Here is a 27,341-nt window from a genome sequence, read left to right on the forward strand (position 1 = left end):
ATGTGACTGAGGTCAGGTCTCGAAATATTTCCATAAACAGTATTTAAGAAGTAAAATAAGTCACACTGCATTTCTTTTAAGTAGTTGCCTGAGAGGGAGCCGAGCCAAGCCTGGAGCTCCCCACTGCTCCCTGCTCAGGAGAGGGCAGGGTCACCTGCACGGGTGGGAACGCACCAGTAGCTGCCCCTCTCCTGCGCCAAAGATGAAGGCTCTGCTGGGCCACCGGTGGGGGAGGGCAAGGACTGCACCCACCCCTTCACTTGTCAGGAAGGAGGGAAGGGGAAGAGCACACCAGCATGAAGAAGCCTTATATCTCACCTTATGATTTAATTTCAGATCTTTTCTGCATTGTTTCTACGTTTCAGCAGCAAGGTCCCCAGCATGACCAGAAATAACACTATTGATTGCCAACGCTAGCTCATGTATTTTCATTATTAGAGCCCCAAGATGCTACTAGTTGATTTTAATTAAGGGAATCCGATGAAGTGCACAGGCCGTACACACTCACCCTGGCAGGGCAGCTGAGTTGCGATACCAGCTTTAAAAGAGCAGGACACGTGCAATGCCAGAACCCTGCGCCCCCCAGCTTGCTGGGCATCAGCTTTGCTTGCGAAGCAGCGCTGGTGCTTACGGCGCTGCAGAGAGTCACCGCCAGCCCTGCCGCTCCCGCGTAGCTCACTGCGGTCCCAGGCTCGTGGCCTCGCCTCCGCCGCTGCACGCACGGAGCTGTAGCAAGCGGCGCAGGGCAGAGGGCACGTTTGCAAGCAATATGTAATTTCTAGAGCTGGATCAGCGCCCTGCAGGTTCCCCCACTGCCCCTGGGACGCTACTGGGACCGACACATTTGCAGAAGCTTAATTCAGGATTTTGTACAGGGCTCGCGGCAGTGACCCGACGCTTCAGTTCATCGGATTCACGTATTGCTACCGAGCAGAGTCCCCCTCACTGCCCGGCTAGAAGATGCTAGAAACATCTTTTCCAAATAGCCTTTAAATATATTACACGCATCAGGAAGAAAGCAATGCATAAACCAGATGCTTAGCACTCTGGTAAGGTATATGTCTGCGGCACCCGCTCCAAATTTGCTTTCAGATGGACTCTTCTTATTATTAATCTTGTTTTTTCTCGCTCACCTCTTTGAAACTGAAGGTATTACTTGAGCTCCGCGCCAGTCATCTGTGAACTAGAGGATAAGTCAGGGACGCTGTCCCCAACCCAGGTCTATGGCCCGGGCATGGCGGTAGCAACCGCCACGAGACCGCGCCACGGCTGCTCGTCCCATGCACGGGAGGAAGAGGGGGAGGATTGTTTTGCCCAACTTCACGTGGTTTCCCCACAGACAATCTGCTGACTGCAGACCCACTGTGGGGAGGAGGAATGCCAGCTCATGTTCACTGGTCTATAAATAGCATGGGAAACAGGAAACCTTCACTCCTCAGCTTTCCTGTCAGAAATCTCTTCCTTGAATATGCTTTTTAAAGTCAAATTCAGCTCAGATGCATTTTAAGCTCATTTTGCATCTACCACTCAGAAGTAACCCTTCCTCCTCCATTTTTTCCATTTAATTCATGCTACTCTCAGTTTGTAGCTCCCAGTTTACTTTACACCACATGATCGTTACACCATTCACCTAACATTAACAAGATGGCAGAAAAAAATAATTCCAGAAGAAAGCAAGAAAGCAAGGGGTTCTCTAACACCCCATGGGAAGCCAGTCAGCTTACCTTTCACAGCCTCATCCCCAACTTCCTACCCTGTGTACTGCCCCAACAGAGCCAGAGCTGAGATTGTGGCACAGAGGTGCAAGACCTCGGTCCCCACAGCCCCACCGCGCCCTGATAGCGGCAGGGCTCTGCTCCCGGCAGCAAAGGGAGCTCCCAGGCTCAGCTCCCTTCCCAGTCCTTACCAAGCACCTGGCCAAAAAATCTGATTCCTACAAAGACCTCTTTAGCTATGCCATGCTCCAGAGCTGGAAGGTGCTAATTCCTGTATCACCAATAGGAGAAGCTCCAGGCAACAAAGATTTTTATCTAAATAAAGTTCAACAAACATACCTTAGCTCTACAGACCCGGCTTTATGCCCCAGTCACGCCTCCAGCTCCTCAGCCTCTCCCAGGGAAGCAGAAATACCCACCCCAAGGCCAGGGCAATTAGGAGGAGGCAGTAACCCGGCTGCAGCGCGCAGCCTGCAGGCAGGTGCTGCTGTTCGCTGCCTGCCTAAGGGCTTATAAAAGAGGTTTTACTTCCATCAGTAGATATTGTTCCATTAACCCTTCCAGAGACCTGCCCCCACCCTCCATGCTCCCTGTAGCAGTTTATTCGTCTGTGCTAACGAGGCCTGTGTTATTGCTCACGTTTATGATTGGGTGATGTATCTCATTAATTAGCTCTGCGTGAATCAATAGGAGCCACCGAACACATAATCCTTGGTAATTCATAATGCTGTAGTTGAGAAAACACTGCCCTTAGCATTAAATAAACAGTGATCACTATGATAAATCTTGGAATTACCACAAAACATCAAAGCAATTAAGTGGTTAGGTCACTGCGGAGCAGGCGAGTGGTACGGTTGCATCCTTTGTCATCGATGACAAAGGTGTGAAGCACTATATAATGACTAACATGCATTTTTAATTAGATTTGAATCTATTAATAAAGTTTTCCTATTCCGCCTCCTCTATAATTGGGATGGTCTTCAAATTTCCCTTTTTCTGAGCTACCAAACTAATAATTTACCCACTTTAATTTGTGATTCACTTTGTTTAGTCATAATAATGAATATTCAGCACCATTAGCATGTATTTGGTTCAATTCATCCTGAAACGCGTCCAGCCCTGTCAGCGCGGCGCTGGATCGCTCGGCACGCTCCAAGCCCCGCTTCCCACCGAAGCAGACCGCAGCGTGGCCGCGATCGGGAGCCTGCCCTGGCGCGAACACCCAGCTGCGCGCCCACCGCGTGCCGAGGCCTGGCCTCGGGCAGAGGGGCCAGAAGCCAGATAAGAACGTGCTGGGCAGCCTGGAGGCGAGGCTGGGGTGCAGGCGGGGCGCAGGCGGGGCGCCCGCCCCCGTGACGGGGACCCTGCGCTACGGCCACGCTCGCCAAGCCCCAGAGCGAGCAGCGTGTTCAGCCAAAGGCACCGACGGCAGCTCCACGCAAGCTGCCTTTCATGCGCATCATTTCCTTTTGTGAGATGGAAAAGATTTTTAATAGCTGATTTTGATCATTTAGGGGAATTTGAATTCCTTTGCAGTCGTGCCGCTGGGCAGTTCCAGCATCCCTTTGCATCCCCTGCTCTGTGGGTAGCTGTTTGTAAATTGAGAGTACAGATGACAGGGAAATAATGAAAGCATTTTTCAGAGCGGACCCTTTTGTCGTTCCCTTTGTTTCTTTCATTCCCTGGAATAAAGTGCTGCTTTTAAGTCAGCAAATCTTTCAGCTGTAATTACCCTGGACATTTGGAACTGACAATTAAGAAATGAAAAAAAAAAAAAGAAGGAAAAATAACCATTCATAAAAAATTTTCAACATCGAACGTTTACAACATGCCAACCCTAGGCAGATCTTTCCCACCGTGAAAGGTGTTAGTCAGGGTAGATTGTGAAGGAATATCTAAAAAATCCTGAGCTTGTTTTTCTCACAAAGCAGCGGGTGCAGCGGCCGCCCCTCGCCGTGCCGCTCGGGGGCTGGGGGCTCCCTGCCGCTGCGCCCTGAGCAGGGGCTGCCCGCGCTGTTCCCCCCTGCCGCCCACTCCGTAGGAGTCACCATCCAGAAGAGGACAGGGAAAAACCCACCTCACCAAAAATGGGCTCTGCAGTTGTTTTCCTGAGCGCGGCCCGGAGCAGCCCCCCCGGGCTCCCCACCGCCGCCCGCTCCCAGCGCGCGCAAGCACCGCAGCCCGGCAAAGCCTGGCTTTTCTCTCTGTTTAACGACATTAAAGTAGGAAGATAAAAAGGCTGAAATAAGTGTCTAAATCTCCCAATTACATCTGTGGCTGCCCCTGAGCGCCAGCAGCACAGGGCAGTTTAATCACTCAGAGCCTTCTACTCCCTTCTGCACCACACGCCTCTTGGAAACCTGTTGAAATCTATTACAGACCTTTGATCTTTTCCTACATAAAGGTTTTTCTGTAGAGAATAGATGGGATTAAGCAGAAACAATTTTTTTCCAGAGAGCTCTGTGGGCCTTTTTCCCCTCTCTCTGCTTTCTTTTAAAAAGAGAGGAAAAAACCAGGAGATGCTAAAAGCAAAGGCCCTGACAAGGGTTCGGGATCATCAGCCCTGAACGGAATCCATTTCATCAATCAAATTCAGTGTTTATCAGGAGCAAATTCTCAGCATGTGGCATAAAAATCTTGTAAAACTGAACTGTTAAATATTTAGGGCAGATGACAAACAATATGTCATAATATTTGCAGAATTGCATTTGCTATTCAGTGCATCATCTTACTTAAAGCCCTGATTTTTGGAAGCGTCAACACAAGAATGAGAAACAATCAGTTGACTGCCGGTATTTGGTTACATTGTAAATGAAGTGTAGGATTTAATTCAGATTTCTTAAGTCTAATATTATATGCCACACGCCAGGTGGGTTATTAACATTTGTTAGCTGGGGCTCAGCAGTGAATACGTAAGAAGAATTCAATTAATATGCAATAACTGTAATTTTAATTGGGTCATATTTTTATGTGAGCCTTCATTTCATGGCAGGACACCTTCTATTTCATAATTATACCAGGTGTGTTTCTATTTCCAGGTAAAACAGGAGGTAATAACTAGTAGGGAAGGAAAACGGACAGAGAACAAAACACCCCGCGGCCAGCCACGCCGCGCCGCACTCGAGGTTCAGCAGCTGTTGGGAAGCGCCGTTACCGCTCCCCCCTGCGAGGGTCATTCCTACATGCGGTGTTCGTTCTTATGAACGAATGCTTATATCCCCACATGTGACGGGTCAGACCGGGCACGGTCTGGTCACCGCTCCAGGAGCCTGGAAGCGCCCGACGGCAGAGCCCCCCGCAGCCGGCGCTCCCTCCGTGCCGCCCCCACAGCCCTGCAAGTTCCTGTTTGACTGAGAAGGCAATTTATTTTTCCCCTCAAAAAAAGTGTTTCCAATTTTCAACACCCGGTATTCAGTTTACAGCGGATTTTCACAAGTTGACCAGCTGGGCCGGGTTTGCACTGGGGCGAGGGAGAAGAGCGTTCGCCTGCTCGGGCGGAGGCTCCGCTGCAGCGCCCGCGACCAGCGGCTGCGAGCGCGGTGCGGCGGTGGCGGGGGGAGACCGAACCGGAGGGCGTCTGCGGGGAGACACGGTGCCAGCGCTGAGCTCCGTGGCGCGTAATAAAGACAAATCTGAAATATTTTATCGCCCGGTCAATCACGGGCATAAGCCGGGATTTATTTCCGTCGGGGCCTTGCTTTTCCGCTTCCCATTTTGCTCGAGCTGTGCGCCAGATGGACATCACATCTGACACTAGGTTACACCGCAGGCCAATAAAACACAATACAAAAATATACTCACAGCTGTGTTGCCTAAACCCTGTACTAGACACCCTTAATAATTTTAAGCTTTCAAACTCTTTTTTTCTCCCGTATATTACAGTTTAAGACGTGCGTATAGCCCAAAGCATGATCATAAAAACGACATCTGAGCGTGCCTGATTCACGCGGTCCTCGGTGATTTCCAGAAGGTCGCTGAGTTTACCCAGCCTCAGGAGGATTTTGGGGAGGGGTTGCTCGTGGCTCAGAGCACCAGAAAGCCCAGGCGGGCTCAGCTGCGTCGGCGCTGGCCGGCGCTGGTGGGCACGGCCCAGCCCAGCTGCCCGCCCCGGCAGCAGCGGGCGTCGTAAAGCGGAGGCACGAATAAATACTGCCGTTTAACTCCCTGCTTGTGGCAACCCACGCACAAAGTACCTGGACTGCTCATTAGCCAAGGTGAGCCCAAGTATGTGGCGAGGTGCCTGGTAGTGAGATCGATTCAACGGGAGCAGCCCAAAGCTTGCAAGAGGTACCTTTTTCAGAGAAATAAGCCCTTCCCAGCCACCACTGAGGGGAACTGGTGTGACGGGGTGTCCCTGGGCTCCTTCTGGCAGCTCTGCCCCTTGGGGCTTTCTCGGGCCGCAGCTCGCTCGTCACTGGTGGAGGTCTGGTTACGCCGTGAGCTGTAGGTTGGGTAAATGAAAAGTGGCTTGGCATTTTCGTTGCCCTTATCTTGATGGGATTCTATTCCCAGGAGATTATGATGCTGCTTTTTAGATTTTTTTTAAAATTAATTGAGCCTGCTTAAAAAATAAAAATGTCCATTTCATTTTAATCATGTATTATGCAAATTAAAAATGTAAATATCATTAAGAGATCTGTTGCTAACTTAATTTCTTTCTGTTGGAGCGCTGCTGAAGGCCTTTCATCTCAGATTAGCACTTTGATCCGCTCCCTTGGTCGGGGTTACGCTCCACCGCTGTGGTAAATGCTCTTTCTCAGATGTAAAACGTTGTTCAAAGAAACGGCGGAGGAAGCGCTGCCGATTAGGCCAGGCGAGCAGGAGTTGCAAACGAGGAGCGGTTTGTTTCTAGGGCTGCAGCCCGAGCGTGGGTGCCCCGGCCCCGCGGGGATGAGCTGTGCCTGCGCCCGGACGCGCTGACCAGGGCGCAAACGCGGGCGCTGAACGGGCCACACCTGCGCGGCCACGGGCCGGACGCGTGGTTCCTGTAAGAGGCGGCAAACCTTTCCTCACCGTCCCTAGCTACTTTTCATTAAAAAAAACAAGCCGCCGTATTCCATTAATTTCTCACTTAGTGCAAGTAAAGTGCTGATACGTACATTTTAGCTACAGTGTTTTTAATCAGTTAATTTAACCAGAAACATTAATAATGTATTTCTTTGCCACTTGACTGCTCATCTGTTAAACAGCTTATACATAGGAGAAGAATGTCACCCCCTGTGACATGAAGTACCTAATACAGTGCAAATGAAACACCATTTTGCATATTCAATATCAAAACAAGAAAAAAGGGAGCTGCTGCCTCCTGGGAATGGATCAACCTGCTGTGATGGGCTTTCCGTGCTGGCAGGCGGGAAAATCCCTCCGTATGGGACACGCAGGTTTTGCATATCTGATTTTCTGCTTGGATTAATTTTCCTGGCATTACTCAGCAAGTACCTGGCCTGTCATTATGCTGCGACACGTGGTGGATGTGAGGTCCCGGGAGCGTTACTCGGTTTGCCCGCTCCTCCCGTCAGTGGCTGCGGGTCCCCAGGACACCCCAGAGAGGGGAGCAGCGCTGGGCGCCAGGCTGCGGGCAGGCAGCGGGGAGCGGGACCGTCCCCCTCTGCCGTCTGGCCCCGCGCCGAAGCCTCACGGCAGCGGCTGTGTGGCAGTGCTGCTGCCTTGCACTGTCGGTAGGGTCAGAAATCCCAATTTTCACGTTTGCTTTTGGCCACGCTGGGGGGCCAGGGAGCTCCTGCCACCTCAGGGACCGGTGTCTGTCCCTCCTCTGAGCTCAGGGGAGGGTTCAAAGCCAAGTGAGAGCTGCCTCCCCTGCACCACGTCTTGCCTCTTCCGAAGGCCATTAGGGAGCAAATCTGGCATTATAAGCCGGGGCACGCACGAACCCCGCAGCCACGCTACCTGAGCGGGCAGACAGAGCATGGAGGGGCTGCGCTGAGCGCCCGCTTGGCTCCACCTCGCTGTAGGGTGGCACGGGCACGGGGGAAGCTTCCAGCTGGGCAGGTACATCATGGGCTTCATCAGTCCGCGGAGGCAGGGTGAACCCTGGGGCCCTCAGAACATACAGCTAGAAATACCCTGGACCTGAGAGCCAGAGAAACTGCCAGGGCAGTATCGTCTGTGTGCTCGGGGACAGCCCTGGTTCCTTTTTAATGCTTGTAAAAGAGATGCGTAATGAATACAGGCAGCGTGCGAGTGTGAGCAATCCAGACACACCGGCTCTGAGGTTAATCCTCTTCCTGTGTTCGGAGGCAGATCCTCCTCCCGGGTTTTTAGCAAACAGCATCCGGAGAGAGAGCAACCTCCACGGGCAGGGGACAGCTTGGGCCTGCGAGCAGCAGCAGCAGATTCCTGCACAGGGTCTCTCTTGCGTGATGCATGTTTATGAAGCCTGAAATTGCTTTAGAGACGTGGCTGTGCTGCATCACATTAAGCAGTGCCACACTGAAGTGACAAGGCTGATGCATGATCAGCAGCAGTTTAAGGGGACAGGAACTCAGATTCTGCCACTCCGTTGTTCTGTCAAAATCAGAAACCCGTTGACGGACCTAAGAAATTATTTTCAGCTCCTTCCCAGAAGGTTTGTTTCAGTAAGTTGGTAAGTTCTGTTTACTGCCTTTGCATTGAGCCCACGCACAGTCCTGCTGCAGGGAGAACACCCCGGGCTGCCGCAGCCTGACATGCACAGCCTGGTGGGGGCCCGAGGGGGATCGGGGCAGAGGCTCCCCTGCACGTCTCCAGGGCAGTAAAAAGGGCTCTCGACTGAAAAGGTGCTGAAGGGTGGGAGCCCCGCACTGTCCTCGGCGCTGCCGTCCTCACTCATCAATTTATGGGATGATTTTGTTTCTGTTTGGAGAACGCCAGCTGGCAGAGACATGGGGTACAGGGGCTCCGCTCGGCGCCTGGCTGATCGAGGGACCACCTCCAGCTTCAGCCGCGTTTACTTGTGGAGCATTTTATAGTAGCAGCTCCTTTGGGGGAAAGCGCAAGGAGAGATTTCTTGTGAACAAATCTGTCATTGCTTTTCCTTTTTCTTTTGGGTGATATTTATTGCCTTCTGGATTTTGCTGCTTTCACTGCATTCAGTGTTATTGCATTTGAGACCGTAGCAGTTGCATGCTGACAGGCAGTCTCTGGGAGTTTTAGCTCCATTCCCAGTGCACAACCTCGTGCTCCCGACAACTTTCTTTTACTCCCCACCACTGTTTTCTCATTTCTCTTTATTGGTATAAACACGGGCCCTGGAGGGACCTGGGCCATGGCAGTGAAATTCTCTCCACTGGACCGGTCAGATAAGCCGCACCATCAGTTCTCAAAGCCTTCCTGGGGAGTCACGGCTTGTGAGGAAGGGCTCTCCCGTCCTGCCTCGGGGACCCACCGAGCGGCATCCCGGAGGAACAGGCGCTAGATGGTGCGCACTGGTCCCGACCGGCCCCTTTGCTAATGCTGTCCCCAGAACGGAGCCCATCGGAAGAGGACAAATTGCCTTGCCCAGCCAGCCCTGCGGTTCAACAAGCAGGGTGTTTTGTGACCTCGGAGAAAAAATACATAAAATACCAATCTTGGGGCACGAGAGGTCTGTGAGATGGAGGCAGGAGCTCTCACGTCCCCAGAGGAGCTCACGGTGGCTCCATCCTCAGTAAGAGCTATTTCAAAACAAGTATTTCTTCCAGGATGTCACATGGAGAGAGACTGTCAGAAAGCTGTCTAAATGTGTTAACAACACTGTCAGCGGGGGAGAGAAAAGTGTTATCAGAAATGGTTGTTCTTCAAAGCTCAGCAACTCAGTGATTTTATGTGGAGTAAAAGATAAGACATCACACCACACACTGAGGGCTGTTGGAATATTCTTTCTGAGAATGAAGCTGTTTGTTTTGTTAAAAAGGGGAAGCGGGCAGACAGTGAAAACCTAAAATACTTCGACTTTCTTGACTTAGCTTTCAACAAAGTTAAAAATAACTCTGGCTGCATTCAGCCTGCGCAGCCGCGGCTCAGGTTAAGCTGAAGCACTTGCAAAGGATTCCCATCCCGTTGACCAGGCTTCTTTCTGGCTCCCTCCTGGGGCCCTTCCAAGGGTCTTCCAGCATCACCACCTGGCGATGGGAGGCGTGCGGCGTGCCTTTGCTGGATGCAGGCAGATTTGGGCCTGTTCTGATTGATGTCAGTGGCGTCTGGGTGTTCCGTGGGATCTGGGTTTTACCCTGAACAGAGAGGCTAAGTTGCCACTACTCAGAGTGAGATCGCTGTGATTTGCGGCTAAACCTCCCTTCACGTGCAGGGCCGGTCCCCTTCCCCTGGCCTGGCCCTACTATTGCTCTCTGGTCTAGATCTGAAACAAGAGTTTCAGGTGTTTGTTTTGGATTCTCATTTTGAAATTTTAAACCTTCCCACCTCAGCAGCAATGTCAGTGGTCATCAAATAAAATAATATAAAACAATAAGACAGGAAGTTAATTCTAATTACTGTGTTTTCTCATTTGCTGATTGAGGTTCTCTGGAGAGCAATTAGCCTGCTTGAAAGGTAGACGACAAGTGAATAATTATTTAACTTGCCTGGTGATTGATATTTAAATTCAAGAAGTCAGATGTAATAACGGATGACTCCATCAAAAAATATGTAAAAGTAAGTGATAACAGTTGATAACGTTTGATCCTGTCCCGCCTGAGAAGATATCGACAGTTTGTGCTGAGGCATCTCCTACAAGGCTGATTGCCAGACCCGGCTCCCACTGCACTAAAGGCCGTACAAGCGTGGCATATAAAGAAGGTTTTCAGGGAGAAACGTATATGCAAACGAACGCAAGCTGGAGTTGTTAAACCCCAGTGTGTGTTGAACAACACGTGGCCTTGCAGTAGGGAGTCTGTGGGTCAAGGAAGCGGCACGGTCCCTTCCGGGATCAATTCGGCAGCGAATACTCTCATGAACCTCAGGAGGACGTTGCAGGTCACGACACCTCAGCACGGCTGTCTTTTATCTGTCTGCAAAGCTATGGGAGGTAAAGAAAGAAAGGAGGAAAAGCTGAACAGGCAGAGGCAACACTGGGAAAAGGCCCTTAGCGCCAGGTCGAGTGAGCAGCATCAATTAATCTCCAAGACACTTGAAATATTGGAAAAAATAGGGTGGAGGCAGAAACAGTTTAGAGACAGGCAGCAACACTAAAGGGCCTTTAGTTTTACTACCACAGATGAAACTTGTTTATAGGTAGTATATAAAAGTGGAAACTGTTTTGTTGTTGACTTTTTATAGCCCATTGACTGTCTATATTTTCATGAGCAAAGCCACAGTGAGGTTACTGTCGTGAGACCCACATGCGATCGCCCTCTCTGGGGAGCACAGGGAGAGCTGCCCAAGTTCGCTTGCCCGAGCACTCTGCAGCAGATCGCCCAGCTTTGTGTCGCTTCACCTTTCCTGCTGAGGGTTGCGGGGACGCATGGGGTCCCCCCAGCCCGGAGATCAGCCAGCTGATGTCACACCCCTCATTCGCTCAATAGCACAAGCTGATATTCTCCATTTTGCTCAAATGAAAAAGCTGCAACAATTATTTTCATAATTAGCTGGCTTTTCAAATTAATGCCAGTTATGCTATGTAATCATGATGAAGATTATGCATTAATCAGCTGTTCCAAGCCGGTTATTAGGCTCTTTAAATAATGATCAGAATGAACATCTCTGAAGGAGAGGCACACGAGCCAAGAGGGACGGCAGCGTGCGGTCTCCAGGCGTGGGAGCGCTGCGGAGGGACGGGGCTGTGCTCAGCACGCCCGGTGGCAGCGCAGGTCTGCCGTCAGACGCTCTGCTTCCCCGGGTTTCCGAGGAAAGAGCAGGCTCTTGCACATGGTGGCTGCTCTTCGCCACCTTAGCAACTGCAGTAGATCTCGCGCTGTCCCGTATATTCAGCACCCGGCAGCAGAACCAGAAATACATTACTTCTGCCTGTCTGCTTTCTCATTGCCTGGCACTAAATTCAAGGTATTGGGTGGCTGCACAGAAAATTCTTTTCTGTCAAAAAGCCTATTATATCCAGCCTGATGCCTGGAACATGAATTTATTTGGGATCAAACACCAATAATCCACATGCCCAGTCCTTCTATAGTCTATCATAATAAGGCATGCTCCAAAGCAACCCTGAAAGCTCTGGGCTAGGAGAAAGCCTAATGTCAGCTAACTGATAATCAATGTAACATGAACCCAGTTATCACTTCAGGATGATGCTAGAAAACAAAAAATCCTTTGCTAAAATGTTCTGGACGGTAAAGCTTTGAACAGAAAGACAGGCATGAATCTCACGCTCACTTTAGTTTTGTTTATTGTTTCTGCTTTAATACTATGTGTGAATGTTTCTGCGCCAAGAAACTTAGATTGAGGTGCCAGCATGTGCAAACTTTGATGTGGATGAACTATTTTCCTTGCACTGGTCAATAACCAAATGTTTTGGCATGATCCAGTGAGAATGGGGCACTTGGACAATTTTGCTAGGCTCCCGCCTGCGCTGCTAGGCATTGTAGATTGAAAAGCTGGTCCTAAGTGACTTGCTTGAAGATCGCATGGGACTGAAATGGGTCTCCAGAATGAGCATTCAGCCTCTCGTTCTTTATTCTTCCCCCATCACCCAAGTTAGTCCTGAGATCAGTAATCCTTTTTTTCCTACCAGAGGCATGCAGTGAACAGCTTAAAATATTTGGATGTTTATGAGTATAAATTAATTACCACATTCCCTTTGCAACTGGCGACACAGATGCACAAAGTCTGCAGGGGGAGGGAAGCGACTTGCCACGATCACGGGGAGCAGAAAAGTCAGAGGCCTTCTGCAGCTTCCTCTGCAGCCTTGCTGTGAAAATCTCCAGCATCGCCGCTGCGCCGCCCAGCCCGCGGCCCGGGAGGACGCGCAGAGCGTGGCTGTCAGCAGGAGCGTCACCCGGGCTCTTGCCGAGCGGCACACGCGGCTTACACCAAACTGCCACAAAAACTATACGCAAAGTGTTCTGGCTCCTGCAGGATTGATGCAGTTGCTTGAAAACTAGGAGGGCTGAGTAGACATCTGTTGTCTGTAACTCCATAACAAAACATTTTAGGTCTACCTTAAATTGAGGAGGAAGATTTTCCTTCTGCTAATGAACCCAGAGACCATCTGTTACCAATTGCACTTGCTTATCTCACTCATCCATTAATTATTTCGGTTTACTTTTTAATAAGATAGAGCAAGGTTTATGTGGCTTTCCGTGGTTCTGCGAGGGGCACGGGACGGCGCCCACATCTCGGAGACAAGGACGTGCAATGACATAATTTACGCCTGCACGGAGTCACTTCAACTCGAGTGGCTGCCAGTGGGGAACTGAGGACGAGGCTCAGATGCAGAGCCACGAAACCCAGCGATACTGTGACATGAGCTTGCTGCCCTTGGGGAGGTGTAATGGCATTAACAACTTCTGAAGACGAGAAAGCATGCGTTCCAGTTGTGCATTATTGAGCAGATAAGCTGTAGGGTAGGCAAATTCAGAAGTCTTTGCTGGTCTGAATTAAGAACTGGAATAACTAAACATAAGGAACAATAAAAGATGAGAAGGGCACTAAAAGTAGCACTAAAACCAGCAAGCAGCAGTGCTGCACTGCCTGCCTCCCGCGCGAGGACCTGGAGGCCGGTGGTCGAGGCAGGGAGGGGCCCAGCGTGGCACGAGGGAAGGGCAGCGCCAGCTTCGCACCGCAGTAACTCCTCAGAGCACAACCCTGGAGCATCTCTGCAGCGGAGCAATAGGCCTGTCTGCACTTCCCACGGTCCGGTCCTGAAGTGTTATGGGAAGCCACTCGTCTGTCTCATAAAATCATTCCAAGACTTTAAATTTGTCCCCTACTGCCCCGCAAAGCTGGAGTCCTGAACGCTTCCACGGACCAGCATGCAATGAACACCCAAATGTTTTCATGTCTTTATTTCAGTCCAGGAAATGCCCTGGAGCAAGCCTTGGCCAGCCTGCAAATGTCACAGCTCTGCCCAAGGGTTTTCTCGTCCTTGCTGCATAAGATTAATAATCAAACTTTATGTGGCTGAATGCTGGTTTTGTCTTGTCTTGCAGGAGGGATCTTTGAGTACGCAGATGGCCCCAACACCCAGGTTATGAGCGCTGAGGAGCAAGCCTTCAGATTTTCTGCCAATATTATTAATAGAAACAGAACTTTGCTGCCTAACACAACGCTAACCTACGACATTCAGAGGATACACTTCCATGACAGCTTTGAAGCAACTAAGAAAGGTAAGAGCGCAGCGCACTTAGCAGCTTTGTGGCCATTTATTCGTTAAAAAAAGGCATGGTTTGGCTTGAGACCCAGCAGCTCATTTTGTCCTGCTCCAGGCAGTGATTGAGGTTGGAAGTCCTCCAGGCGCTGACCTTCCGGAGGCATTTTAATATAAGGGGAACAACTATTCTTTTTTTCCTCTGCAAACCTCACAAAACTCCTTTCAGTGTTTGCTTCTAATCCTGAGCGAAGGTCTGTAGGCCATGCCTTTGTTTATTTTAGTGTATTCCTGGCAGTTTTAACATCCCTAGTGTAGAAATTCCGTGCTCTTCCTAACAGACAGTCTTTTTTTATTATCTGATAACAGCAGCCCACTTGAATTACGAAGGGGAGGGAAGAAAAGGGAGTACACAGCAAAGGCTGTGGGCTGATGACCCGAGGGCTTATCGAGTTTGCTTCTCTTTTGGGAGGAAGGAACTCTGCTGCCTGCGCTCACAGTCATACGAGGGGCATCACCGGAGGGAGGGAGGGAGGGGATATCTGCTCACAGGCGAGTTCACTGACCCCGGCTGTCCCTTTTTGAGGTTGTTTTGGGCTGGAGGTCTCCTCAGAGCTCTGCCTGGCGCTCCGCCGGGCCGGGCTGCTGGGAGCACCCGGGTCGGCTGCGCCAAGGGCTGGGACGGGAGCAGAGCGCGCAGGACGCGCCGCAGGGCCACGCGCACGCCGGGGGGGACCGCGCGCCTCAGCTGCCGCCTGTGCTCGTGCCCCTCGGGCTGGGAGCGTGGCCTGCCTGAAGTCTTCCATGACATGCAGCCGTCACAAAGCTCCCGCTGACAGTGCTTAAGTGTTGGCGTTCAGTTCGGAAGGACCTGCCGAGCCAGTCGAGAAATGATCTGTTCCTGTTCCTCTGAAAAATATGTACTTTTTTCCCCCCCCTAAAAACGCAGCCCCAAATGCAGCTGTTCTGTTCTGATTTCTCAGTGAAAGCTTGAACAAAGCTATGAAAAGCATTATTTTGCAGAAAAAAAAAACAACTGTTAAAACTAATGGAAAACCACATTTGTCAGGGCAATTCTGGTCATCTCTGGGTATTCCTTTCACATCTCTGGAGGCTCAGCCATTTCTAACTCACCACAGCTGTTATTCCCTCCTCTGGAAACATCCCGGTGCCTCTAACCACTGCTCCAGACCCCCGCCTGCCATAATTCCTCCTCTGCCTCTCTTCACTGTTGTGATTACCTCATATCTGTGCTGCTCTTAGCGCCCAGAAGCTTGTCTGTCCATCCACTGCTCTGTGGTCTAGGTCAGGAAGAAGTCGGTGCCCCCACAGCCGCGGGGGCCCTGCCAGGCAGGGGTGAGGAGGCTGCCCCGACGCTCACCCCTCCCGCAGAGGTGCCCCTGCCTTCCTGACAGCATCCTTCCCTTCCCTTCCTTTTCCAGCCTGCGACCAGCTCGCTCTGGGGGTCGTAGCAATATTCGGACCTTCCCAAGGCTCCTGTACCAATGCCGTCCAGTCTATCTGCAATGCCCTGGAAGTCCCCCACATACAGCTTCGATGGAAGCATCACCCTTTGGATAACAAGGACACTTTCTATGTCAACCTGTATCCCGACTATGCTTCTCTTAGCCATGCCATTCTGGACCTTGTGCAGTATTTGAAATGGAGGTCAGCCACTGTGGTTTACGATGACAGTACAGGTAGGTAAAGGAGGGGCATTAAAGGAGGAATCCAGGAGATTTTTTGTTGTGGGTCCCATTTAGGAACTTTTCTGATTAACCCTTTTAGGAGCAAAATGACCCCCCACGCGGGGATCAGTGCCCAGGGACACGCCGGTTCCCAAGCATTCAAGCAAGCGTTGTAGAAGGCCCTGGGATCCCTTCTGAAGCATTTCCTTCACAAAGTGGGTATCCCTCAGCACCACCCCAGCCAGCAAAGGGTCAAGGGGAGGGTTAATTGTCCGTTGGTGTGATCTGGCTCAGCTTGGCTGTGTTTGGCACCACGGTGCCCATCTACACAAGCAAAGACCTTGGTCTGTGGCTGCCATTGAAGGTTGCAGTTTTCCAGCTAAAAGCAAAAGCAGTTCTGGAAAGTTTTTTTGTTTTCTGGCTAATTCTATAAAGCACAGCTGACAAAGATTTTCACATAAAGAAAGATGTTGACGCTTAAACAGAGCAAAGCACCACACAGCACTATAGATTTAAAAAAAAACCCAAACAAAAGACACACTGGATAGCCTGTCCAACCTAATTCCACTAAACCAAAGGGTTTCTTTAGGGGAGGGCTGATGAGAACACAGTTTGACATTCCTGTTTTGCAAATGTGGGTCACAGTATGTTCCCTTTGTGGCGTATTCTAATGCATTTCTTCCCCTATGCAGAGGGACATGCTTCTCTCTTCCTCCTTGCAATAGGCATCTGCTGAATTTCTTCTTGCAACATTAGATACCAGAAATTCCTGCCCAGCTGCATCCAGCATGGCTTTGTACCTTCTTCTGCATAAAAAAGAAATTAATTATAAGGGTAGTAAGAAAGTTACAAGTTGTGATTAAGTGACTGTTATGAACTATGCTGTTCATAAATCTAAGTGCACATTCATTTTTTCTTTCGCTGTCATGCACGGTAAACACTGCAGATTTTAATTTGTCGTATAGCTGATTATCACATTCTGTCCTTCCTCAAGGGCATATTTGCTTAAGGAAAAGTGTCGTGATCCCAGAGGTGTCAAAGTTTAGGACCAGTCTGCTGTTCTCCTCTTCCTACCCAGCACAGGGACCCCAGGTCTACCATAGCTGGATGCAGGGGCAGGAGGAAAACACCAGGAAAAGCCATTCTGCCTTAGAACAACTGCTCTGGAAATAGCTGGGGTTTTAATGATTGACACGTGACACCTTGGCTTTGATACACCTTCAGCAATGGCCATTTGAGGGAGGAATTCCATAAAATAATATAGGAAGAAATAACTTGCTGTGATAGCCAGCCTGCAGGGCAAAGGCAGGCTTTCCTGTAACCCTGTGGGTTTGTCTTTGTGCAATGCCTGAAGGCCTCATACGGCTGCAAGAGCTCATCATGGCCCCATCCCGGTACAATATCCGGCTGAAAATCCGCCAGCTCCCGCTGGACACCGACGATGCCCGGCCGCTACTGAAGGAGATGAAGCGGGGCAGGGAATTCCGCATCATCTTCGACTGCAGCCACCTGATGGCGGCTCAGATCCTCAAGCAGGTGAGCGGGGGGCGGCGGGGGCCCGGCTCGAGCGGCCACCGAGGGACGGGTGCGTGCGGGGTGGCCGTGCTGCAGGGAGAGCCCCGCAGGCAGGGGTGCAGACCTGCAGCCTTCCTTCTGTCCACAGTCGACGGAAAATGTATGGTTTTCAAGGATACCATTGGAGTTCTACAGAAAATGCAGTTTTCACTGAAAGAAAACTGGAAGTATCAAAAAGCCACTGTTGGTAAGAATGAACAAATGTTAGGGGAGGAGAAAGTGCCAAGCGTCCGTGCCGAACGCGGCGCTGAGGCCAGGCTGCCGTCCCGCTTGTCCGCGGCTGCGCAGCCCGTCCGCCTCCCCTCCACCCGCAGCCGTCTGGAGCAGCGTTCGCTCCTCTCGCAGCCAGGGCATCAGGCAGGGCCGTGCTCTGGGCCACTGCTGTCACTGTTCATTTAGCCCTGTACGAGCTTTTCATGCTTGCCGATTTTAAATACCTCCTTTCCCTTCTGTGCCGCTTCGTGCCCCAGGCTGGGGAGGACATGCTCACGCAGGGCAGGGTATAACCCCTTCGCTTTGGTTAGCCTTTTCCCGGTGGCGCAGGCAGGCCGGCGTCTCGCCGCGAGCAGCCAGCACTGGGCCAGCCCCGAGGGACGGCCTCCTCTGCCCCTTCATGAGCTCCGTGTGCAATTCTTGGACTTTAAGCCAGATGTCAGTGATTTTCCGTTCATTTGGTCTCTCTCCTTTCTCCCCGAGTTCCTCCGCTGGCATCTTTCGCAGGCCAGAAGGTTTGCAGCTCACCCCAGCCGCTCCTCATTTCCGAGTGCCTTTAGGTTTCAGGGTCAATATGAGGCAGAGGAAACTGCTCTCACAAAGAATGCTAAAAACCCGCCGGTGGAAGTGCTGCTCATATCAGCCCAGCAAGACGCTACCACATAGATTAAATAAATCCCCTGAAGGGCTGAGAAGGCAAGCACGTGGAAAGAGAGTTTTCTTGCAACCTGCTTGATGCAAAATGAAGGGAAGTGCTCAGAGAAATCAGAAAGCCTGGGAGGGATTATTAAAGAAAGCAATATAAGGGACTCATTGTCTCCTGCCTATTATTTTAACATGCTGGCTGTGTTTGGTGCTGTTCACTTATTATGCAGTTTATTATAGCGTATTGTGCCATCTGCTCTGCTCATCACTGTGAGAGCAGAGTGAGGAAGATGGAGGAGAGGGGGGACTAGGGGGAAAGAAGTCTTTCTAAGTCCTTCTGGCTCGTTTTCTGTGTGTTGGGTTTTTTCAGGACCCAAAGCCACAGCTTTCAGTATTATATAGTATATTTTCACTCAGGAAAAAACTTAAATATTTTCCGAGTTTGGGACGGCGCACAAACCCAAACCTCTCTGAACACTTGCACGCTCCGGGGTGTAACGCCGGGAGGCCCTGAGCCGCGCGTCTCTCGCCATTGGCACTCACGTGTGCTGAAGAATTAGGAAGCTCAGAAACCTCATCTTTCCCCAACTATTCTACTCGTACCAAGAAATAGACGTCTAGAGGTGCCACCTTCACTGGTGAAAAGGCATTTTTCTTTCCCGTAGGATGGGGTGGAAGCACGGGCATCCCGATCCCTACTGCATGCTGCCCTCCTCACGCTCTGCTCTGCACATCCACCAGACGTACGAGCCCGGCAAAGCCAAAACCTGCTCCTGGCAGGGGGGAGCCTGCTTTCGCTTTGCAGTGTTAGAAGAACAACACACAGAAAAAAAAACTGGACTGCAAAAAGCATCAGGGGAGACTGGCCCAGCCCTCCGTTTGTCCCGGCACCAATAACCTTCGTACCTGATGGCTATCTTTTGCCTTCTGTAACGCTTTGGTAACTACACCAGTTAGCTTTGCAGATGTTTGGCCTCTGGCGCTCGCTCCGACCAGGCAAGGCCCCTGGAGCCTCTCGGCCGCGGTGCCCCCCGCAGCGCAGCACCGAGGGGTGCAGGAAAGGACCTCGCAGGACTCGTGTGAAAATTTCCACCGCTTGGTACTGATTTTAACGGCGCACCTTTGGGTAACATGAAATGGTTTGAGCAGCTACAGCCTGTGCTCGCTGAAGGAGCTCTGACTAAGCGCACAGCATCAAGCTCACCCAGATCTTGCTCCCAAATTATTTAAGGCAACACGCTCCCACGGCACACGAGTAGCAAGGCACTTTGCTGATAATCTGGGCAATATTTTTAAACTGGATCAAAAATCCCCATGGGTTAGTAATCCATGAATAATAGCACAAGAACTGGCACAAAGAGGTACAGATGACATTGCCACATATTGCTCCAGTCTGGGTTCCTCGGAGCAACTCAGACATCAAACCATTCATTATTTTACCTTCTTGGACAAACAAATCATTGTAGAAAGCTATCACAGAGCTAGACGTGCTCGTGAGGCCTTCCCATCCTACCCCAGCTTCCCTGGCCTTGCTCATTTTTGGTCACTTGTTAATGCTTTACATCTGTTCTCTGGCTTCCCAGCTTCTCTGCTCTCCTTGGCAGCTGTCTCTGAACAGTTGCTGCACTCTGCAGCGCACAGATGTGCCTGTCTTAACTTTAATGGAGCTCCCATTCTCATCCTGGTGATTGCCTCTAGCTTATCCACCAGGTCTATCATTTATTCATTTCCCCACAAACCCAGATGTATCCTGCTCACAGGCTGCAAGTACTGGGAAGCTGGGGCTTGCTTCTTACAGCAGGTCTGGACTCTTCATCTACCACTGATCCAGCTGTAGAATCTGAACTGGAATCTCATGATTTACTCTCGATTGGTTTCGCGTCATCTAAGTGATGCCTCACATGCTGAGGTGTCGTTCCCTGCTCCAGCTCTTCGCACCCGCGTGTGCAGGTCAGGAGAGAGCTACGATGCAGCCCCGCAGATGCACCGACCAGGCAGGGAGGAGGGGGACGGCACGGCACGGCACGCTGCCACACAGAAAGCTGCAAGGCTTCCTGAAAGGTCCTTCCAGGACAGAAAACATAGAATAAAGCCACACTCTAGAGTTACAATATTTAGGCTTGTAATCTAGATCCTTTCCTTTTCCCTTGTTTTTTGACATCTCTCTTCTTTTCAAACTGTCACTTCCTTCCTCGGAGCTAAATTCTGCCCTAGTAATTTTAGCAAAAACCAAAGAAGCAAACATTTCCTGGGGGGACTTGAAGTCACTTTCCCATCGGTACAGATTTTAAAGTGCTCTTGCATGTGTTTTCTCCAGACAACACGCTCACAGGGCCAGCATCCCAGTCAAAACCACGGGTATCCCTTTCCTGTAGCCAGCCGCCAACGTCAGGGTGACCCTTCTCAGAGACAGAAGCACATTCCCCTTGTGCTGTGTAGGGCCCGGGCAAGGTCGCCCAGCCGAGGTCCCTTCAGCCCACAGTCACCCCCCGACAAACCTCACAGAACAGCCTGTTCTCTCCGCTGCTCAGTTATGCAAATCCCAGCAAGCGGCACGAAGCGCCCTTCGCCCGCGGCTGGCACGCCTACAGCCTGGGCTGGCCAAGAGCCCTGGGGTCCGGACCGCGACCTCCAGGGGCTGCGGGAGGGGGTTGGCCCTGCTCCCCAGCCCTGTGCCTAGACTTTCGCTGACCCATTCCTAAAGCAGGCACTATGTTTGGACCTGGCTGTTGTACGCAGGAAGGAGGGACTCACAGACAAGGGCTATAGGTGCGCGTTATACGAACGGGCACTGAAGGGGAGGGGATGCGCAGTACCAGAAATACACATGTAAGAAATAAAAAGCCTTTTACTCAGCTTCTTAGCCAGTACAGGGACTTGTAACCATAAGAACAGGCAGCTTTATGGACATTCTGCACAGGTTTATGTAAGGCTGCTGGTGGTTTAGTACCTGAGAAGGAAAGGCAACCCCCTTTCTCCCAGCTGTGCTGACAGAAGCAAGCCTGTACCCCTGGAATATTTCACACCGTGCGTGACCCGTGAGCACGGTGGTGTGCCTCAGCCGGTGTCCCGGCAGCACCCAGAAACGCCGCTGGCCTCCGCGGGAGCTGGCCACCGAGGCTTTGCTGCCGTTTCAGAAAGGTTCAAGGACCACAGTTCAGCTCAGCACTTAAACACGTGCCTCTCGCTGGCTAAGCACGTGCTTAAGTGCTTCATGGGACTGATCCAGAGTCCAGCTTCTGTGTTTCTGGGTCCGCCTCCTGCCACATTTACCAGATCAGCTCCTTAGAGGGTTACGTTGTGTGACTGTTGTTATATTCTTGTATCCACTCTTACTAACCTCCTTTCCCTACTCTCCTCAAGGCCATGGCAATGGGAATGATGACAGAATACTACCACTTCATCTTCACCACTCTGGTAAAGTATCTAATCTGTGCAAACACCTTTTACACTCACTGCTGAGCCGGAATGGAAAGGAGGAGATAGTCTTAGCGGCAGGAGAGCTGGCTGGGTGCTCTGCCCAGGGCGTGCTTTGCACAGCTGCGGGACACTAAAGCAGGGGGTGGGAAAAGCCAGGGAAAGGGAGCTGTGGTGCCCTAACAGAAGGAGAGAGCAGGGCTAGATTTAGCTTCAGGTTGGAATCAGACCGCAATGATTGGCTTGTACCATCTCTGCAACGGCAGCGTTGCCCAGGAGCTCGCTCTGAGAGCTGTCAGTCTTTTCTTTCACTGCTTTGGACTGGCTCACTCCTTTGGAGGTGCTCAGGCTTTGCACGGATGTAGGTTCTGGTTTCATTCCCCCCCGTCCCCCCCAGACATTTTGATTTCAGTCTGAAAGCTGAGCATATGTGTGAATTTGCAAATTGTAGACCCACAGACAGGATCTGATGGGACCGAGTTTCACTAAGAACTGGGCGTGTGTTTCTGTGTGCTCACCTTCGTTTCCCTTAAAAGCCAGGAGCAGCCCTGCTGCGGTCAGTGCTTCAGTACTGCAGGTTTATTTTGTGTAAGAACTCAGCTTGAAATTAACTCCGCTCTCATTAAACACGGGCCACTTCTCCTCTGACTCCAGGAGGCATTTTGGTTTGGGTTTTTTGGCATGCCTCTTTTGTTTCCATTTAGGAGGCTATTGTCTAGTATACGGTTGAATTTTGTGTGATTTTGAAATATCCAATTTATCTTTTTGCCTTTAGGAAGGAATCAGACTAAACTAACCCTTAAAAACTGCAAAATTTATTTTACAAATGCAAAAGACATTTTAATTACCCCTGCTGCCATTATCTATTCCAGGCAGCTTTAAGCGTTTCCCAGATAACCTCCTATTAATCAGCCCCAGCTGAGCCCAGAGTACATTTCATGTGTAGGTACAGCCCGGAGGTGGGAAAAGAAGAATTATAATAAATTAATAGATAAGCAATCACAATTAATGCCACTGTCCTGAAATAACAGTTATATCACGGGAAAGATATTTTAATCTGCCATTCCTCAAGGCAATGTTTTCCTAGCTTGCAATGCATGTGCTTCAGCTTCTACAGTACTAGACCCATGGGGTGCTAATGAATTAGTCTATTATGTTATACTGAATGTTTCTAAAAGGTCCCCAGTCAATACTGAGAACCGTGTATCAACACTTGGCGTGAAGCGTTTCAACATTTTGCTAGGCAGCAAGACTACAGTTCACTGACTTCAGCATGAAGAGCCCCATCAGCCTCTCCTACCAGAGGAGGAGGATCTCTTCCCAGCCTCCGCCTAGGCGCGCACAGCTTTTACACCCCGCGAGGGCCCAAGCAGTTACAACTCCCGTAAACCCAACACGTCTAGGAATTTCTCAGCAGCCTGTAAAAACGAGTCCCTGCAAATACAGAACTTTCCCCACTGGCTGCTGTCACTGTTTCTGCAAGTTATAGACAGGCAGGAGCAGGAAGATCTTCCCATGCTTTGGGTCGACGTAAACAAAAATCACCCACCCAGCCTGCCTTCTCCCGATCAGGCACTAAACCAGACCAGTCCAGTTTTCCACTGGCGCTGATAAGCAGGTACTCTTGTGAGACTCAGCGTACCTGAGTGTGCTCGTGGCTGAGCGCACAGCAGTTTATTTCTGCAACGCACCCCCCCCGTTACGGCCACGGCCGCTCCTCCCAGCGGCCGCTGCCCCAGCAAACCCGCACCGGGCAGGGATCCTCGGCAATCCGCAGCGAGCACGTTATCCACCAGCTGTTTTGCACAACAGCAGCCGGAGGATGCCCTTCCTGGACACCTGCTTTTGCAGCTTCCTTCTGCGCGTGCTAGGTGGGGTGAGGATCAGACCTCTATGTTGCCTCTTACCAAAGAACGACATGAACAGAGCTGGGGATTTTAACTGGGGAGGTGGGAGAGCATCTGCAAGAAAGGGAAAGAGCCACACAGAAACACGGAGAATAAAATTTTCTTAAACACAGTAGGATGGAAGGGAGAATCAATCTGCAATACAGAAAATAACGAGTGAAAGGGAATGTAGATGAGGTGGAAAATAGAACCAGATGTTTCAATTTGTGGCTGCGCAGGAGGAGAAAATCCAGAAGAAACTGATACGGCCATTCCCCCCACACCTCTCCATGTTCTGACGCTCAGCTTGATTCTTAATTATCCTGTTTGCAGGAGGTGATAAATCAGGTTGCAGCTAGGATTTAAACTGGAACCAAGAAGGGACCTAATGGGAGGTTGGCTCCTATAGCAGCTTGGTGAAATGAAGGGTCAGTGAAGAGCAGCAGGATGGGAGGGCACCCAAAATACTGGTGGGATCTGAAAGGTGGCCAGAGCTGGCAGTCTGACAGCTGTGCGATGGAGACCCTGAGGTATGGAGCTTGGTGGATAGATTTGTCACATACGGTCACTTCTGAGGGGGAAACAATCTGCTTTTGCAGCCAAAAATTATCTCCCCACAGCAATTTCTGGAATACAAACTGAAGTATCTGACAAAAAAAGTTATGAATCCTGAAAAAATATATCTATTCCAGCGGGTGAGGCACAGGACTGCTGCGCACCCTCGTGTCCATCTGATGGAAGCATCTGTCTGAGGTTAAACAACTGTATTTGCCCTTAGTTACTGTAAGTCATTTAAAAGTCAACATTACGGCCTGGTTTTCACACCACCCTTTAACAAAATGTGGAGGTTTGTACTTGCAATTTTTCAGGAAAAAACCACCCCAAACAACAAAGAGCCTGAACTCTGTTGTGGGTGTGATTAATGACTCGGTCCCTGGCTACACCTGCAGATTAAAATGTGGCATCCATCAGCAGCGTGCCTTGGGGGTGCAAAGTCAGAGGCCAGTGCTTAAGGAAAAGATCAAGCCCCCAAAGCTTATTAAAGCAAAACATCTGTACGAATTCCTTGCTCTCCCACTGAGAATGAAGTCTCGGTTGCTGGCATGTGCTGATTTTGTTATGCTTTGCTTAGGGCAGTGCGTCTTAGGACCAGTGCTTTTCCAGCTCCCCCGTGGGCAGAACAGAGCCCGCTGCTGACAGACACTGTGTCTGGGTGAAGCCACAGCACGGCTGTGCCCTCCAGTACAGCCGCATTACACAGACCGGCACAGCCACGTAATCTCATACCATATTTAAACTATTTTTTATAATCCCTTGTGAGAGCAATGAACATCGTTCCCATATTCACCCCCCACTCTACCACAGAACATGGTGGTCTTGTCTCTCCGCCTCCCCACATTTTTACTACCATTGAACACTTGCCAAAACCATTCAGGATAAACTCTGATTAAATAAGTCCCATCCAACAAATGATTCCCATTAACGAGTCCCCCTCCAGGCTGCCATTCTCCACCACGTGCATTCATGATCCCCCTTGCTCGGCGCCGTCACCCAGGCTGCCCTCGCCTCCCTCGGGTCGGCGGCCCTGGGTGTTTGCCGAGCAGATCAGCTGAGGTACGTTCTTGCCACGTTGCCTAACCCCAGACTACTCAGACTAGTTACTGAGCATGGATGTTAATCCCTGAGCTGAAGTTAATATTTAGGCGTGTGGCAGAGCCAAGAGATGCGCTGAAGGAGTGCATTGCAGAGGCCTCCAAATGCCCCTCTCTCGCTGCCTGCCAAGTGATGCTCATGGGCTGGCTGCCAGCAGAGCTGAGGACTGCCTGGCTGTGGCTTTTTTAAATCATATAAAGGGCATTCTCATTCATTTGCAGACTGTGTAGGCTGGTCATAATGTCAAGAAATGCGTCTTAGTTCCTCTTTGATAGCCGTCTGCAAATTGGCATTCTGCATTCAGAGTTACTTTGTCATCTGCAGTGCCCTGTGGGCTTCAGCACTCACAGCAAATCCTCTGCAGAGAGGCCCCAAGGAGCTTCGGGTACAGGACCTCTGCCTTGTGCCCTCGCCCTCGGTTGCAAGCCTCTTTTTTCACGGTTACAGATAGCGATTCTGGTTTTCTCCCCACAATTCACTTCCCTCTTTTATGCAGACAGTGAGCTCTTTGGCAGGAGTTTCCCTCTGCTGCGTGTGGGTGAACCTGCACATATGACACCCTAATTCCACTAACACCTACGAGCCCTGTCTTTCTGTAAGTAGTGACTGCTGGCAACAGACAGTACAATCCACCAAATCCCTGCGGGCATCGTCCTACCTCCCACCTTCTGTGGGCTCTGCCTTCTCACTTCAAACACAGACATGATCCGACGCAGAAAAGACAAACAAAACAAAGGTAAACAAAATGTTTAAACTAGTTTCTCTCTTTTAAGGATCTTTATGCATTAGACCTAGAACCATACCGCTACTCTGGAGTGAACCTGACCGGCTTCCGGATCCTCAACGTGGAGAACCCGCACGTGTCCTCCATCATCGAGAAGTGGTCCATGGAGCGGCTGCAGTCAGCGCCCAAGGCAGAGCTGGGGCTGCTCGATGGCGTGATGATGGTAGGAGAGGTTTAAACAAAGCACGGCTGAAGTCTGGGAAGCAGACCAGAGCGGTAGGGAGGGCGGGAACGCTTGTTACGGCCTAATGTTATAGCTACCGGTTCTTGTACTAGCAACAGCTCATCCCAGGTATCTTCCCCCAGGTAGCTACCTGCCGTTTTTAATAACCCTCCCTCAACCGCAGCAAGTTCGGCTGGTGAATCCCCGGCAGCCCACTGCTCAGTAACACTGTCCTTTTGCAGGCCCAACTGCCGACAGATTCGAAAGCCTGTGCTCCTTCCCTCCCCCGCTTCTTGCCAGTAAAAAGCTGCCCCCCAGACCAGCAAAATTCAAAGCTTTCAGTTGCAGAAAGGGCTGAGCATGGTGGGGAAGTGCCCTGGCTATTTCATGTGGGAACAAGAGAGGGAGCTGCAATCACCTGGATATCGTACCCCGTTCAGATGCAGAAGGGTTTCTGATGTGCAGCTGCAGCGAGTGCTCGCTGACCTGGAAAGGGACGGGCTGTGAGTGCCCCAAATCCCGGAGCAGGCAGGACAGGGCATCCTCTCTCTTCGGTTGCCCTCCACAAGTCCTGTTCCAGCTCAGGGCAGGACGGTGGCCTTGCAAGTCCCTGTGCTCAGCCCAGGGAGCAGTGCTGGGGAGCAGAAACGCTCCTGTCCCACCGGACAAGCCGGGTAGCCAGGGCCTGTCCCACAGGGGCTTGCCGGGCTCCCACTGCCGTCATCTCCCCGGGCAGGCCCCGAGAGCAGCCAAACACCCAGCTCCCAGGGGCTGGGAGCACAGCACGCGGCTCATCTGAGCCAGGCAATTCCTGAGATTGATGCAGGGAGAAAGAGCCAAAGCTATGCCCAGAGAGAAGGGCTTTGCTGCAGCTTTGATGACTCCTTTTAGGGTCTGATGGCAGCTCTGCTCTGCTGAGTTACTGCTGGGAAGGTGCAGCACCTGCTCGCCCATCTGTCTTCCCTGCGAGGCTGTCTCCGACCTCCGTAATTGCTGACCGGCTCCTTCCTTCCCCGTCCCTTTAGATCTGCCAGAACCAACCCCAAAAGTGGCAAAGCCTCCCAGACTTTCACCTTGAAATGGCTCCTCATATCCCTCCTGTTCTCTTTGTTTCTTAGAGGAAAGCCCCACTATTGTCCTTTAGCCTCCTACTTCTCTGCAGCGTTGCCCCCAACTGCAGCATCTCACGGCCGGCTCCGGCACTGGGTTCCCCCCGCCGCCACCGGCTCCTCTCCTGACCTCGCCTGTTCGCTTCTTCAGAGGGCATCCTGCCTTCTACCTGGGTTTGTCTGGTGTCTACACCAGCGGGGCCCTGACCTCAGCTGGGCACTACAGCATGTAATTCACCATGAAATTGCTTGGACATATCC

At 51.0% G+C, this 27,341-nt stretch overlaps 1 protein-coding gene across 5 annotated transcripts in view; it reads left to right on the top strand.

Annotated features, from left to right (window-relative positions):
• The window catches only part of GRIK3 (glutamate ionotropic receptor kainate type subunit 3), a 123,802-nt gene that overhangs the window by 51,955 nt on the left and 44,506 nt on the right, over window positions 1-27,341 (top strand). For 3 of the 5 annotated variants that reach the window (XM_064471527.1, XM_064471530.1, XM_064471531.1), the window contains exons 2-6: window positions 13,790-13,966; window positions 15,390-15,647; window positions 16,990-17,171; window positions 21,432-21,485; window positions 25,798-25,971. In XM_064471527.1, coding sequence (XP_064327597.1) covers window positions 13,790-13,966; window positions 15,390-15,647; window positions 16,990-17,171; window positions 21,432-21,485; window positions 25,798-25,971 — 845 coding nt within the window. Of the gene's footprint in view, window positions 1-8,010; window positions 8,320-13,789; window positions 13,967-15,389; window positions 15,648-16,989; window positions 17,172-21,431; window positions 21,486-25,797; window positions 25,972-27,341 lie in introns of those variants that run through there. The other 2 variants (XM_064471528.1, XM_064471529.1) reach the window with 2 other exon arrangements.

Source organism: Phalacrocorax carbo, chromosome 22 (genome assembly GCF_963921805.1).
Source record: "Phalacrocorax carbo chromosome 22, bPhaCar2.1, whole genome shotgun sequence".
Taxonomy (NCBI): domain Eukaryota; kingdom Metazoa; phylum Chordata; class Aves; order Suliformes; family Phalacrocoracidae; genus Phalacrocorax; species Phalacrocorax carbo.